The sequence below is a fragment of the Sarcophilus harrisii genome, chromosome 3 (genome assembly GCF_902635505.1).
Source record: "Sarcophilus harrisii chromosome 3, mSarHar1.11, whole genome shotgun sequence".
NCBI lineage: Eukaryota > Metazoa > Chordata > Mammalia > Dasyuromorphia > Dasyuridae > Sarcophilus > Sarcophilus harrisii.
Window position 1 is genome coordinate 446,523,458 of NC_045428.1, and position 17,361 is coordinate 446,540,818.

A 17,361-nucleotide genomic window follows, 5' to 3' on the forward strand; every position below is an offset into this window, starting at 1 on the left:
ATTTGTTTGCTCAGTCTTCCTGCCTACTTTATGATTTCTGGTCAGAATCATTGTACTTCTTGAGGGAATATCTAAGCTGTGCTTGTGTCCTCTTGAGACCTGTTGTTGCTTTCTCAGGATATTGGGTACTATGTTATTTCAAGTATCAGCAAAAGCCCAGTCCTCAGTCCCTCAGTGGATTTGTAACACAGCACTGGGTAGTGAGTGATAGAGCTAAAACACTTATTTCCGTTCCCTGCCCAAGGTCAAGCTCTTTTAAGGGTCTGAGATCTAACCCTTCTTGACTTTCTTGACCTCTTCTTGAAAAATACCATGCTTCTAGGTCAACCCCTATTCTCAGTGTCTATAAACTTACCTATCTCCCTTTGCTGATCTGTAGCAGAAAAAATGACTCACTGTAATTTTTTTCCCCTTGGATTGCCCCATCAGGACTCAAGTCTAGTGCATGTTTCAGATCTTTGTGGAATAATAACAGGGGAGGGTTGAGCTGTACTTCTTGTGCTATTCTGCTGTCTTGGAGGTCTTCTAATATTACATTCTTATAGAAGAAGACAATACATATAGGGGACTAGCAACCAAGGAGGAATGTTTTAGATAGTCAGAGGGAATGTTAAATGGAATCACAGGGCAAAAGACTGACAGATCTGTTTCAGGAATAGTACTATTGATTTGGTTTCACTTCTAGAGCTAGAATTAGAAAAAGTGGCAGGAGAATAGCGATATCTTGAAAGTGGGCTGAGACCAGCCAAGATAAGATGAATAAATGTTCAACAACCAAAGCCCCAAGATTATAGAAATGTTAGCAATTACTAAGAAGTAATATGCCAAAATATATAATATGAAGACTTAACAGGATTTTCAAACTCATTTTGAGTCAGCAGTATAGTATAATAAAACAGCTAAAAAGGCTAGAGTGATGCTGAACTTCCTCATTAAATTGTAAATCCCCTTAGAGTAGGGATTGTCATCCCCTCTTTTTGTATCTCTAGCACTTACCAAGTGCCTGATACAAGCATATAGAAGAGGACAACCTCTTCTGTATGACAACCAGATGGGGAAGGTTGTCAAGATTATGCTAAATGAAGATCAATTAAAGAATTGGAGATGCTGAGTTTACATAAGAAAAGACTCCATAAGAGAAGACTTATAAGAATAAGTCAAGACATATTACTCATCTCCAAATATCTGGGAGGCGTCAAAGGGGAAGAGTAAAAAAAATAATATTCTGTTTGCCATTAGAAGGTAGAACCAGGAGCAACACGTTTAAGTGGCAGAGAAAAGTATTTTATGGTTGCCACAGAAAAGCAGGGGAAACTTATGCATCTTTCTGACAGCTGTCTGAAGTTACTGGGACCCAACCTCACATCTAGAAGGACACAACATGCCCCTATATTTTTATCACAGATGCACACACAATGCCCACTTTAAACTAACTGCTGGATGGATTTTAACTTGAACAGAAAAGCATGGAGGCAAATAATTAACACATTATCTAATGGCAACACCACACAGCTCACAAAATTTTCTAGAATTTCTGCAGAGAGGCACAGGAAAGAAATAAAAAGCAAAAGAGAAAGAAATACAAGAGTAGAATTTCAGAAGACAAACATTTTCCCAGGTATTATCATTACCATCATCTTCATAATAACTCACATTTATAGTGCTTTAAAATGTACAAGTACTTTCCTTATGACATTCTTGTGAAACATATGTGTATCTGTATTTTATAAGTACATAAAAACAGGTATTATTATCTCCATTTTATAAATGAAGAAACTGAAACTCTTGACATTTAAGCCCAAGGTTATATAGCTTGACAGGATTTGAAGTCAGGTCCTCTGAGTTCAAGTCCAACAAGTTGTACTGTACTCTACTACCATTCTGCAAATCATCTCAAAGGAACATATGAATGAAATCCAATCTGACACAGCAGGGGTGGGGAAGTTTCTTTACATTATATGCAGATTCATATCTCTCTCCTTTAAAAGGTTAAGAGAGTGAATCATCGTGCTGGAGGCACATGGTCTTGTTAGAGACGTTGGATGCCATTTTCTTTCATTGAGCTTATGGGAAAACTTAATAAGGGAATAATGATCAAAACATATAGTTGTGTTTACTTCCTGTCTTTGTCATTTCTGGAAAATTTATAAGAAGATTTATATAAATTAGAAGACCTAGACTTCTAGGTCTTCTTGGGTAGAATAGACTTTTCTCTTCAGAAACTGATAACATTTACATAGTGCTTTACAATTTGCAAAGCATTTTACATATATTATCTCAATACCTGGATTATTCACTGAGATAAAATAAAAATAATTCTGCTTCAAGTCCCTTTCCTTATGTGATTATAAATGTACAGATGTAATAGATGTTACGTATTACTTGGCTGAATACACATATTACTATCTTAATGTGTTTTATCTAAGAAATGCCAAAGGTACGATTTTAAGATGAACAAAAACAACAAACTAAACCAAACATATAATTACATTAACTCTTAGCTTTAAAATAATCTAACAGAAATGTCATGCTGAAAGACCAAAAATAGAAGGCAGGAAAAAGTAAATACTAATATTTATAAAAATAAGATAGTCAATAGCTATTCAATCAAAAACTAAAAGAATACCTATGTGATAGCTCTTTGGAGCCAGGCAATAATTACAAATATTATTTTGTTCAAATGTTTTTTCTAAGCAAATTCCTCTAACAAAATTTGAAACCAAGCAAACAAGTTTCTTTCTACTTGTGATGGAAATGGATTTAATAAGATTAAGAACAGGAAGTAGCTGAGGAAAAGCAGGAGCCAGCCATCTCCTAAGTGTCTTTCTGTCAGCAGTAATTTAGAAACGAGGCTCAATGATACCCCCTTAAAATCCTTTGATAACCCCATGCAAGAAATGCTGCTTTTATCTGGTCTTATTCTTCTATTTCACTGTTTTCTCTATTGCATACACAAAAAAATTTTTCCTAAATTATGTTCCCCATATAGTTGATTCAAGCAACATCCTTTTATTCTTTAATTTTCCTCTTCTAGCATTGAATGACTTACCTCCCCAATTGAATCAGTAGACCTTCGACCTCGTTCTTCACTACCCAGTTTTGTGCTCTTCTGAATTTGAGCAGGTGTAGGTGCTAATTTATCTATTTCTATGGAACTTTTGACTTTTTCTTGATTCTTTTGCTTTTTGTATAAATTTTTCTTCTCTGAGTATGGGTCCTTATTTTCAGCTTTTTTAATCTCTTCTTTATATTCTTCCACTTTTTTAAATTTCTTTTTTTTCCTTTTAGTTTTGCTATCAGCATCTTCTTCAGCACTTGCTGTATCATCTGGTTGTTTATCAGAAATCACATCTTGAATTATATCAAGTTCTAACTTATCCTTTCCACTTTTAAATTTTTGTTTGTCTCCTTTATTATCAAAAGGCAAATCTTCACTGTCATCATCAGCCAACTGAGAAAGTGAATCATCAAATGTACTTGATTCAGATTCTAACAGAGAATCACTAAGTCTCTCTCTCTTCTTTTTGCTTTCTTTAAAATCATCTCTTACTTTTCCCTTTGAGTCTCTAATTTCACCTTTTTTTACTTTCTTTGCTTCTTTTAAATCATCTTTTTTGGTCTTTTTATACTCTTTTGAATCTTCTTTGGATTCTAAAATTCTTTTTTTAGATTTTGAATCAAAGACCAAATTTTCTGAGGAAGTTTCCAGTTGTGCTTTATTCTTATCTTTTACTTTACCAGATTTCCATTTTCTTTTTTTCAAATCATCAGGGCTTTTGTCTTCTCTGTGCCGTGACTTTTTCTTTTTTTTCTTGGGGGAAATGTCCTCTTTTGTTTCACTTTGCCAATCGCTGTCAGATTCTGCCTCAAATATGTCATCATCATTCAAAACTAGTCTCTATAAAATAAAGATATAAAAGGTTAAAATACTTAAATCCTATTTTGCTTTTTATATTTCTTCTACCTAACTTCCTGCCTAAAAAATTTCCAAAAGAATCAGAATAAAAAAAAAAAGTTTACAAGAACAAAAGAGAAAAAATATCTTTTTTTTTTTTCATTTTAAGGCATAAATTTTTAATACTAGTCAAACAAAAGGGAAAAAGTCAGTCAACTAAGGATAAACATTGATAAGGATTAAAAAAAAGATGTCTGGTTGAATTGGGTAGCAAAAACTAAAAAAAAAACACACACAGAAAGTCATTATTATAATCAATAGGTAACAGAAACTTAATATCAGTTTATCACTTATATTCTATTAACTATTCTATCATCAATTTTAAAAAGAAACTTTACAAAGTGACATACCATTTAAATTAAGTTGGTGTCCATTCTTCTTGGTTACTAATATCTGGATACTAGCCTTTAGGAATAATATTCTATCTAAATCATACCAAAAAAGTAGAGAATTTTGATTCCCAGAAAAACCTCTGAAATTTGTTGCCATAGTACAGAATTTTTAAAATTTAGCTTTCAAGAAAAAACATAGCAATAACATTTGGCAGTGAAATATAATTTAAATTTTGTTAAATATTCTAAAGTATTGCCATTTTAATGTGGAGAACAGCCTCTCACATAAAAATCTACAAAATCTGCAAATTGTGGATAAGTAAAACATGAAACAACTTCTACTAATATGTTTCTGAAAAATGAAGAGCAAGAACAAATCTTATTTATCTTTTAACTTTTATTATATAATCAGAAATATGTTCTCATGCAAAAAAATAAGCTAAGAGATAATAAAATCACACTTGACAGCACAGGACAAAAATAAAAATTACAAAAAAGATCTTCATACCCTTTGAATAATTCTACTGTTGAGAATGTGCTCTAAAGTGTTCTCATAAACAAAAAAATCTGTTATTTATTCAAAGTTTTCATAGAATGGCTTGGTGTATAATTTGTCAAAACCTAAATAACCAACAAGGAAATGTGTAAAAAATATATAGTAAATCAATGTAATAGAACACGTACAATTAAGACTGAAAATTAATGACACAAAGAAGTTAATAATACAAAATAAAGAAGGTTGAATGATAAAGTATATATTTATACCTATGTAACAGACTATATGAATGTAAGTGGACAAGAAATACTAACAAGCATCTCAGAGGAAGTGACTAAAAAAATTAACTTTATGTTAATTAGTTACATTTTATACAATGAAATTAATTTAAATATAAATAACTTATAAAAAGTTGCTAGTTATATTAATGTTCATATTAAGCTTTTAATAAAAACAATTAAAAGAGAAAAAACGGTAAGTAAGAAAAAAATTTTAAAAGCAGGCTTAAAAACACTTTTATTAACTTTCAGTCTACGTTTTAGGTCTACATAGAAGAAAGAGCAAATGAGAATTAAAAAACAGTAGTAGCTAGAAGATAGGATGTATTTAATTTAAATCTATTAAAATGACATCTCTAATCATGATTTTGAGATAATAATTTTCACAACTTACCAATAAACATAAATTTTTAAAGTATATGCCATAAAAAGTTGACATTCTCTGAAGATCAGTCACCTTCTTTGCCCACTAAAACCAGTACAGAATGATTTGGAAATGCTATAAGCAGGACATAAAGGATTACTCTGATGATTGGCAGTCTCAGGAAGGCAGTTATCAAAGATCAGACCCACTTAAACTGTTTATATCAAGGGTGCCTACTGAAATAAGGAAAAGAAGGGATAACAAGGGAGAATGGGTCTCTACTGGGAACTAGCCTACACCTTAAACACCCATGATACACATTCTGGATGATACATAAATAGAAAACAAAAACAAAAACAAATCACTAGAAGCAGCTACCAAAGTAACTAAGCTTTGCAAAGGCTCAAAATGTGGGAAACTTCTCGTAGGAATAAATAACCAACTTTTTACTAAAGATATGAATGAATGCATTAACAAGTAGAAGAAAAATGGCTGGAAAACAAATCATACTAAGGACCTTCTTTAGAGAGACCCAATTCCCTAAGCTGGATAATATGACTTAAGACAAGAATACTGAGTGGAGGTATGAGCCTTGCTCATTCAAAAGTTGAAGGTAATGTGTAAAGTACAAGTACAGAAATTAGAAAGTTAAAAGACTTAATCAATACTCTTAGAAGAAGTTAAATTTTGCTTAAGGTATTCTGTTTAACCCTTCAATATTCTCTTTAAACATTTTCTCATATTCTATATATTTTTTTGTCTTAAGAGTCATATTCCATTTTCTTTAGGTTTTTCCATTTGCTCATGTTTTAAATTTCTTATAAAATAAAATACAGTCAACAACTGTGGGAAAGGTTCACATTCACTAATAATAGGAGGCAGACTCTCAACTCCAGAAGGTCCAACTAAACTCTAATTTGCCTAATTATTGCCTCAGGACACCTAAAATCCATTCAGATTGTTTGACTTGTTCAAGTGACTTGACCTAATGGTAGACACATCAACATCAGGTAAGATGGAAGGCTAAATAAATAAACTACTATTTCCCTGCCACTGTCTTCTAAGAACTTCCTACCCTTACCACCTGGCTATATAGCCTGAAGTTCTTAACACTGTCATTTGACCTACTTACAACTTGAGGTTGCCTGCCTGGGCATTGCCATATGCCTTTCTGGTGTCTTTTGCTTTCTGGTATCTGGAAGCTGAAATTCCTTGTGTTATCTTCTCCCAATTAGAGTTGGTAAACGTGACCAACCTTTCTCTTGACTTTCAGTCCCTCATCACCAGTAACCTATTGAACATTTCAAGCTCAGCATGGCCAAATGTAGAATTCATTATCATCTTTCCCTTAAAGCTCTCCTTTAAACTTCTCTATTTCTATGATCAATCTTACAGGGGATATAGTAAAATTGGAATACTAATACACTACTGGTGAAATTATGAACTGATCCAATCATTCTGAGGCCAATGGAACTATAAGAGCTATAAAAACGTTTATACTGTTTGATCCAACAATACAATTACTAAAAAGAGATCAAAGAGACCAAAAAAGGGGGAAAAGACCTAGTTGTACAAAAATATTTATAGCAGTTCTTCTTGTGGTGGCAAAGAACGGGAAATTGAGGGAATGCCCATCAACTGGAGAATGACTGAATAAGTTGTAATATATGATGGTAATGGAATGATACTGTGCTGTAAGAAATGACAAAAATAAAAGATTATTTCAAAAAAGCCTGGAAAGAACTGATGAAAAAATGGAGTGAATAGAATCAGAATGTTTGTACATAGTAAAAGCAATACTGTATCACACTTAACTGTGAATTACTTAGCTATTCTCAGCAATACAATGATCCAAGACAAATTCAAAAGACTCATGATGAAAAATGCTATCCACTATACTTAACATGTATAAGACTGCCTGCCATATAGGGGAGGGGGTGGAGAAAGGGAGGGAAGGGAAAAGTTGGAACAGAAGTGAATGCAGGGGATAATGCTGTAAAAAATTACCCATGTGTATGTACTGTCAATAAAAAGTTATTAAAAAAATAAAAAAGAAAAATGCTATCCACATCCAGAGAAAGAACTGATGGAGTCTGAATGCAGACTGAAGTATACTATTTTTTACTTTATTTAGGGGGAGAGGGCTTTTTTTTTTTTTGAGGGGGTTGTTTCTTCTTTCAACAACACAACTAATATGGAAATAAATTGTTTGCCATCAGGGAAGGAAGAAGGAATATGGGATTCAAAATTTTCAAAAATTAATGTTAAAAATTACCTTAACATATAACTGAGAATAAAAATAAACAAATTTCTCTGTTTCTGTATAATCTCCCAGGTTTATAATCATTCTGAACTTATCCTCAATCCATATAACCAATTGGCAACCAATTTTTATCTCTAACACATTTCTCTTTCATCTCCTCTCTTTTCTCTACTTATACTATATATACACACTAATACCACCTTCTGAGTATGTGTTATATACACACACACAACCACACACACATATATATAAAAAGCTGTGTGTGTGTGTGTGTGTGTGTGTGTGTGTGTGTGTGTGACTAGAAAGCCTGTCCAAATAACAGGATTAGTCAATTTCTAATCAAATATCCTGAGTATGTCCCTTTATTTACAACTTCAAAAGTAAAATTTCACATACTGACTTTCCATATAAAGAGAAACACAGATCTATATATAAACAATGTTTATCCAGACCTTGTAGACATCTTTAATTAACCACATAAAATCATAGAAGGTGTACACTCACACTATAGGCTAGACCAAACTTTTTTTCACTCACAACACTTTTCCTCAAGAAATTTTTGTGTGACTCTGGGTATGTAGATTTATAAAATAGGTATACAATTCAAACACAATGATAATAAATCAATTTCACAAATTCCACATTCCGTTATGAAGGTGGAGTGAACTACAGTTTAAGAAGCTGAGGGCAAAAAGATAGATGCCTATTGCAACTGCAGAGAGAAGAACTTGGTAAATGAAATTGTCAAGTGGTTATTTTGGTCACAAACACTTAGCTGTTTAAGTGATCAACTTGTCAAATGTTCATTATTTTTCCTACAATGTAAGATTCTAGCAAGTCATTATATCAAACGGATAGTGTAAAAAGCAATCTTTAGGAAGCATGCACTATACAATTATGAGGCATTCAACCTGAAAAGCATGCTATGCTAAATTTCTCATTTAAAAAATGTTTAAAGTGCCAAATTCATGTTTAAAATTATGTATCATGCATCATTGTTCACTTTCCCAAATCAAAGCTAATAAGCAAAATGAACTAGAGATACTAATATATAAAAACAAAAATTTGACATTATAATAAGTAACCTGAGAATTGGTAGGATAGGATTCATGACTACAATATGGCTCTGTAACTACACAACTTATTCAAAAAGGAAAAGGATAGGTAAAAGGAAAAGTAGGGAAGCTGGTCAAAGAATAGCACTGAAACCTGGAAACCATAATGATAAGCAACAGTGAAGAATACTGGGGTGAAGATCAAGAGGCAGAAACAGATGTGATACTGTCACATGAATGTAATACAGATCCCTTGTACAGAGCAGAAAAATAAATGAGTTACAGAAAAAGATTACAATCCTGGCATAGGGTATGATTATCATAGTGATAGGGGGGGAAAAGGCACACTAATTACTAATGATGTTGGTGGAACTATAAATTAGTAGTCATGCTAGAAAATAATTTTGAATTATGCAAATTAAATAGCTAAAATGTTCATATATTTTGATCTAGAGATTCCACTTCTAGGCATATATTCCAAAATGATCGTTGACAAAAAGGCTTCAATAGCCACTAAATTGTTTACAATAGCATTTTTGTGGTAGCAAAGAATCATTAAAAAATGAAATACTCAGAGGTCAAGAACTGGCCAAAGGAAATGTGAAACTATGAGTATAATAGAATATAATTGTGCTATAAGGAATGAAAATATGTAGAGAAGCACGAGAAGACTTACAAGATTATACAAAATGAAGTAGGCAGAGCCAAGGAAAAATATGCAGAATAATTACAAAAACATAAGTGTAAAGAACACAAAATAACAAAAAAAATGAATGTTGCAAAATTTTGAATTAATAAACTTGACCCTGACAAAAAAAAAAAAGCAATACAAAAAGACAATTCCCTTCACTTCTCTAATGTGTCTTTGGAGGAGAGAAAGGATATAGATGTGGACTGTTATACATTATATATTTTTTTCAATCTACTGATTGGCTTTGATAAGTTTTTGTTTTCTTTTTTAAAAAATTTCTCTGTTATAAGGGATGGCTCTGAGGGGAAGAAGAGGAATAACAGAATAGTTAGGTGATATAAAAATAAAAGACAGCAATAAAAATCTATTTAAAAAGTAGAGCAGCTAACAATTTATTATCTTGCCCTAATTCAAGAATCAATAAAGAGAACTGTCATTCTAGATCTGATTGTCACCAACAAAGTTATTCTTTGCAGGAGTGGTAATGATACAACCTTAAGGAGAAGGTATTTCTCCATTTTAGAATGCGTGAAAGAAAACAGGAAAGTAATATACCCTAGATTTTAACAGAGAAAAATTCAAAGGGTATAGGAAAGAATAGATAGGATTCAAATTGCGTAAAATCAGTCCAAAAGAAATAAGAAGTTCTAAAGAATGGACAGCTGAAGTCAATAGAACAAGTATTTTTAAAGCACCTATTATATAACAGCACTGCTTGGAATTGAGGGTAAAAAGATAAAAATGAAATACTTCTTGCCCTTAAGAGGTTTATATTTGGCAGAGACCAAATGTACATCTAAGTAAAAATAAAATTTCAAATAATATGGGGTGGGGGACAAGCAGGTAGGAATAGGAGATAGCTGGGTTTTGACAGAAACAAGGCATTCAAGGGGACAGATCTGAAGAGGAAGTGTGTTTCAGGAATGAAAGTAGGAAAATACAGAAAAAGGAGGACCTGTCCTAAATAAACAATGCCAATGCACAGAGAAGCCACCAATTAACTTGGATTTAATTTTAAAAGCACATGGCACAGTCTGGTAAGTGTAGTGCTATTATTAATTTAGGAAATACCTAAACAAATTGTGATCCATGAATGTATTGGAATATTACTGTGTTATAAAAAAGAATGAGTATGTTGAACATAAGAATCATGGAAAAATTTTCATGATCTTACACAGTGAAACAAGCAGATCCAAGAAATGGCATAAACAACAACAATGAAAATGAAAGCAACAACCACAAGGAAAATAAATATGAATATTACAAAATGACAAAAAACAACCATAGCTCCAAGGAAAAAAATAAAAGGAAACTTCCTCCCTCTTTCTCTCTCTGTCTCAGAGAGGGAAGAAGAATGAGAAAAATTTTATTTTTGTTGAAGTTAAAAAAAAAAAATGTATTATTAAACGTGTATTTTAAAAGAGAATAATGTAATCTGTACTTAAGTAAAAGAAATAAATGGAGATTAATAAGGAATAAACAAAAAAAGGTTGAATGTGGGATTGAGGTTTGATTTTGTTTTGTTTTTGTTATATTAGTATAAAGAGAAAGGCTAAAAGGTATCAAGACCTCTGCTTGGGAAGAACAGGTGGATGATTCAGGAAACAGAAAAAAAGCAAAACCATATTCTTGTTCTCTGCCAAGGGGAATTTTATCTTTTGCAATGCAAAGGGTAGTACAAATATGGTTTAAAAAAAATTATGTTACTTAATTATCAAAAATGAATACTCAAAATCAAAATCCTCATTAATGATGTGTAATTTTCAGAATTTTAGTGTCTAGATTACAGTAGTCCCTAGTTAATCTTCTGATCAAATTCTCAGTTATTCCAACTGGTCTTGTTAAGTCAAGTATAAATTCAATAGGCATATTCTGTAACATCACCTCATTGTTGCCATAACATACTTTCCTTTATATGCAATGATGATACTGACTCAGTATAAGCAGAATATGAACTCAAAATTGTCTTTCAAATAATGGTAATGGGAGATATCCTGAGGTATCCATGTTCTTTTAACCTGTATTTTCCAATGATCAAGGCTTATTTTGTGACATGACTAAGCAAGTGATTAGGCATGCAATTTACAGCCTTGGAAGAGAATCTTTTATTTTTTGTGTGTTGTTAATACTTATTTCCATAGGGCTATATTTGATGGGACAAGATAATATATGAGATTATATACTATAATATACTCTTTTTGGGACTTCTAATTGTTCAATCCAAACAATATCATAAAATAAAACTGATTATATTTTAATAGAAAGGAAATTAATAGTTAGTGATGTGGGAGCATTTCCAAATAAGCTATCTCTATCGAGACTAATTACTTACTAAAACAAAGATCAAAATCAGTACCAAAAAAGAACATAAAAATGAGAAGATAAAGCTAGAAAAATAAAGAGGCAATTCTGATTTGAGTTGGAAAAAAATAGAAATATAAAAGAACATATACTGAAAAAGAGTATTAATATTTTCTTAAGAAGTTTAACTGCTAACCCAATTATTTTAATGAGATCAAAAGATTCTGTAAAGTACCTCAGCTAGCAAACACTTGATCTCTTTGCTGCCAAGTAGACATATTAGAGTAATTTTAAGAATGGTTCAGTGCATAAATAATTTTATGATCTTTAAAAAAATGAGAATAGAAGAGAATGACTAGTATAACCTCAATTTATGAAGTTCAATCCAAATAACATCATAAATAAAACTGATTATACTTTAATAGACAGGAAATTAATATCAACAATAGGTACTAACTGGCACAGAGCAATGACCATGAAACATTAATGTTTATGAATTTTTTTTTTAACAAAAAGTTATGTTTAAACAAAAGCTAAAATAATCACATTGAACAATAATTATGCAGAGGTACTTTCTCACATGAATCACATAGACAACTTGATTTCATAGCAATAAGGATTACAAGAATAATAAATTCAAAGGAGTGAACAATGGACATCAGTTTCAACACTACTCTCTTCCTAAATTTGCTAACAGTGAAGAAATTAATTCATTTAAATTTCCTCTTCATTTCGTGATACTGAAAAGCAATGAAATGGCCAAAGGTTAAGGAGGAATTATAAAAAACATTTAAGACAAATCATTCTTTGGATAATTTAAAAACAGCTATATAATATATATTTATAATTCTGACAAAAGACTTTTCTGGTAAGCAGCTGTTACTTAGAAATAATAGACAGCTATAAAGAAAAGCACAGAAAACATAGACAAGCATAACATAGAAAATATAATACCTGTAAATCCTTCTTAATCGGTTTATTTTTGCCATCAAAAATTTTTTTCCTAAATTCAAGAAGAACTTCTTTGCAGTCCTCAAGATGAACTTCTGGCTCCCACGTATCATCATCGGAAGTGTACCCTTTCCACCGAACTTTATAAAGAATTTTACCCTGCAATGAAAAATTAAAAAAACAAAAAACACTTGTGTAAAAAACATGCCAAACTAAGATTATCTACTTATTCCTTAATAAAATCACCTACCAAATTATAATTACTTAGTATATGACAAAAGCTGAACTAGAGTTCTATTTCTAAATGGATGTTTTTAATTCTACACACTATCTTAAACAATATATTCCTTGCTATATTCTGAATAGTGTAATTCCACAGTAATGTTCAAAAAGAAAATTGTTTACTAATTTTGATGACCTTTGAGAGGGGGTCAGGAAACCTGATGAGGAAGAAATTGGGAGGGGGAAGCCTTGGGCACCCTAAATTCTTATCACAATTTTAGCTAAGTAAGTTTCGTTTTTCTCAAGAGAGAATAGAGTAGAATGTGAACCAAACTAGGGATCACACCCTACTATGGCACCATGGCAAAAATATCTATTCAATCATGCCATGTCCCCCTCCTATAACAACCTCATTTTACTATCCAGGCTTCAACTGGTTAATAATTCCCCCGGGGAAGACTATCTCCCACTTTTCTTTCTCCCTACTAAAAGACTTCCTATTATTAGTCTCCTATTTTTTTCTATGTCTACTCATTTTGTGTGGTCCCTTTTTCACTGTCTGTCTTCTCTTGAATTTATAATTTTGATACTAATGACACTAATTAACATCAATATATTCATTATTTCTAACCAACAAACATCTGTCAAGCACCCACAGTGTGTAAATTAACATGTAGGCCATGAGGGACAGATACAAAATTTAGGAAAAGTCATAGTAATTGGCATCACGGAGGCTAATATAATTTAAGCTCCAAAATATTCCTGGCCCAAATTAACTTGTGAAACAAAGGTACAGAGTTTGTTCATATCTTGAAAACCAGAAGTATAAATACAAAAAGTGTAACAGAGCTTTTTCTTGAATTGTATATTCTTAACTTCTATGAAATTCTTTCCTTAAAACAACAACAACTTTGCTTCTTCAAATTAGCAAAATAAAAAAAAAAGAAAAAGAAAAAAAGAGACAAATTAGCAAAATAAAGTTAATATTTTAGAGGCATAAACAATCCAATTACTTGATGAAGTAATAGAGAGATACTGACTTGGAATCAAAGAACCTAGATTCAAGGACTGATTCTACCATTTAATCATGTTAACATGATTAAGTTACTAAACTTCTTAGAATTATACATATATAAACACTTGAATAGATTTTAAAGCTAACTAAGATAAATTAGATAACTAGGCTGACTGAGATATTGTTTAACTTGAGGTTTATAATCTAATTGTCAACATAAGACCTGCTTACATCCCCTTCACTACTGTTTTCTTTTTTCCTTCCTTCTTCTTACCTCATGTTTCCCTTCTTCTACTTTCTTCCCTTTTTCCTAAAATATTCTGTACTTGGCTTTTTGGCTGAGTTTTTGAGTATCATTTCAATGAACTCTCCTTCCCTCCTGTCCCTTCAAAAATCTGCTGAGCATTCAATCCAAACAGCTGAGGATCCATGAACAAGTCCTTAACCTATCTGAGTCTCAGTTTCCTCATTTGTAAAACGGGGATACTATCATCATCACAGGATTGTTGAGTCTTTAATGAAATAACACACATAAAATGCTGAGTAAACTTTAAAGTGACATTAAACCTCAATGATCATTTTTATTATAATGATTCTTTAAAGGAATACTCCAAGAAGCATCTGAGAAAGATCCCAATATTCCTTCTACTAGAAGCAGAAAATAGAAAGAGAAATAATAACTAAATGATAAATAAATAAATTATTTGAGGAACACACATGGTTAGTGACTTGACTGGAGTTATAAAGCTATTAAATATATCAGAGGCAGAATCTGAACCTAGGTCTCCCTGAGTTCAAGCTCAATATTCTATTCATCATACCACACTGTATATAGTGCTTTACTGATATTAAAATGTTGTAATATTGTATTGTATTATGATGAATTTTGTGATTCTACAGATTTGGAATTTTCTAAAACATGTGATCACTAAGAGTTTCATAGGAACTCAAAGCTAAACAAACCAAGCACAAAATGATAAATACATTTAACTAATCAATATAAAAATACATATGTCTATTAACTTGGGTTTTGCTAATACTGAATAGATATGCTAATAATTTTTGTGTTTTTATGTCTTGTAATTCTACTGTAGCTCCTCTCAATTAGTTTTGTTAATGGATTCTCAGGGGTTTCTAAGTAGACCGCACCACTTGTAGAAAAAGGATAATTTTATTTCCTCTTTGCCAGTATTTCTATTTTTTACTTAATTTTCTTGTCTTATTTAGAACTCCAACAAATGATAGCAGGGAGGGAGAAGCAATTTATTTGGACACTATTGAGTTTATCGACAAAGGGATAACTAACAAAATACATGACAGACACATTAGGAATACTAAACAGCTAGCAACTCAACTCCCACATAGAAATTGTACTCAAGTTACTTTTTCATGTCTATGTTTGATGTTACTAAAACTAAGGCTGATTCTGTGTTGGCAGATGCTTTATACATTTAAAATAAGTTAAGTGGAGCAATGTTCAATAGCACAAGGAAACAAGTTAACAGTTACTGTCACAGATCTTCAAAAATTTTATCTTATACTTACTAATCAGGTAAATTAAAAACAATTCTTACATCCAGAATTGCATATATTCCCTAATGCATCAAAACACTTCAAACCAAGATCAATTTATATTTTATGCTATCTTTCTTAGATTTATTACATGCAACTTACAATTTGCTTTTAAACCAAATTCCAAAAATCAAATAAGAAAAATTACACTGTCTTATAAAGCAAACATACCTACTTTAAATTCAGTACTATAATAAAGTGACATATACATAGCACTTTACAGAGTATCACACATATATTGATTCTAGTAACATTGTTCCTAATTTAAAGATGCATATTGCATCTTTAAAGATAAGACAAAGATGGCAAAGATAGAATTTAAACGGTCCTCCATCTCCAAATCCAAGTAATAAATATTCTTTTCATTATCCTATAACTTCATCAAAAATAATTTGATAAAGTCCATTAAAACTTCAGATTCCAATATGCTGTGGTTTAAATCATGTACCTCCAAAATATTAAAACAAATTCTATAGTGAGTATGAGAAAGTATAATTAGTCCATAAACTTGTGGACCAGAGTTTACTTATTCAAGAATGAAATGTGAAGTGCAGTCAAATATGTATGAAGTTACTATAAAAAAGCCTAAGAACTCAGTGCAGTGGATATTTTGTTGGTAAAATTTGTTATGTGTATGATACTTCAGATCCACATAGCTTTTTGAACGAAAGGTTTGGATACGTAGCCTTTAATACCTTTTTTGCAAATTCAACTTTTGTTGAAGAGATGAACCCTCTCTTGATCCCTAGCTCCTCAGACTGACATCGCCATTTCCCCCCCTCTCTTCCTAGGCAATGAAAACTTCTGTCGATTATCTCTCCAATCTATCTAGCATCTGCCTTTCCTTTCTATCCTCCTGTCCTTACTTCATCCAGGTTCCTATCTCTTCTTCCCTGAATTCCTTCCTAGCCTCTTAGTAAAATCTCCCCTTTTCAACTTATCTTGCTGAAAGGTTCCTGTGTAACAGTCATTTAACACATGGATCTCACCAAGGCATTCCCTTGTTCAAAAGCCTTTTGTGGCAAGGACTCCTTGCTTACCAAAAACCTAACAAATTCCTTTGTGTGGCATTTAAGGGCCTCCACAATCTCATTCCCAAACTTTCTTGCCAGCCTTTCAGTCAAATCAGACTACTTCAGTTAGTCAATTAGCATTTATTAAATATCTATCTGTGCAATCACTGCTAAGATTATAGATACAAAAAGGACAAATGGCAACCTCTGTCCTCAAGGAATTCACAATCTAATGGAAGAAACAACACATCAATTTTTTTTAAAAGCTATATATAGGATATATAGGATAAATGGACACTAAAATTAAGAAGGATTGGAGAATGTTTCTTATAGAAGATGAGATTTTGGTTAGGACTTAAAAGAAGCCAGGAAAAAGAGATAAGGAGGGAAAGTGTTCCAGATGTAGGGGACAAGCAGAAAAAAATACCAAGAGATCACAGATGGAATATCTTTTTCATGAAGCAACCAGGAGGCCAATGTCCATGGATCAAAGAATAAGTGGCAGAGAATATGGTATAACTGAAAAAATAGGAAAGGTTAGGTTATGAAAGGCTTGAATGACAAACACAGCAATCACTTTATTGGCTGAATAGAAGATGGACAGGAGAGAGATTGAGGATGGCAATCCCATCAATAGGTTACTACAATACTGAAGTGATGAAGGCCTGTGCCACTGTAATGGCAGTAGCAGAGGGGAGAACGTGAGAGGGTACAAAAAGTGAAATCAACAGGCCTTACCAACAGATTGGATATGGGAAATAAAAGGAGTCAAAAATGAAAACTAGGTTGAGGGCCTGGAAGATTTGAAAGATGGTTATATCCTCTATAGTAAGAGGAAAATTTAGAAGGAGGG

General features: G+C 32.0%; 1 protein-coding gene across 2 annotated transcripts in view; it reads right to left on the reverse strand.

Annotated features, from left to right (window-relative positions):
* The window catches only part of MPHOSPH8 (M-phase phosphoprotein 8), a 58,210-nt gene that overhangs the window by 38,176 nt on the left and 2,673 nt on the right, over positions 1-17,361 (reverse strand). For both annotated transcript variants that reach the window (XR_004233159.1, XM_003764435.4), the window contains exons 2-3: positions 12,690-12,845; positions 3,050-3,898 (exon numbers count right to left, since the gene is read on the reverse strand). Coding sequence is in view for 1 of the 2 variants with exons in the window: in XM_003764435.4 (XP_003764483.2) it covers positions 3,050-3,898; positions 12,690-12,845 (1,005 nt within the window). In the remaining variant the exon portion in view is untranslated. The remainder of the gene's footprint in view (positions 1-3,049; positions 3,899-12,689; positions 12,846-17,361) is intronic.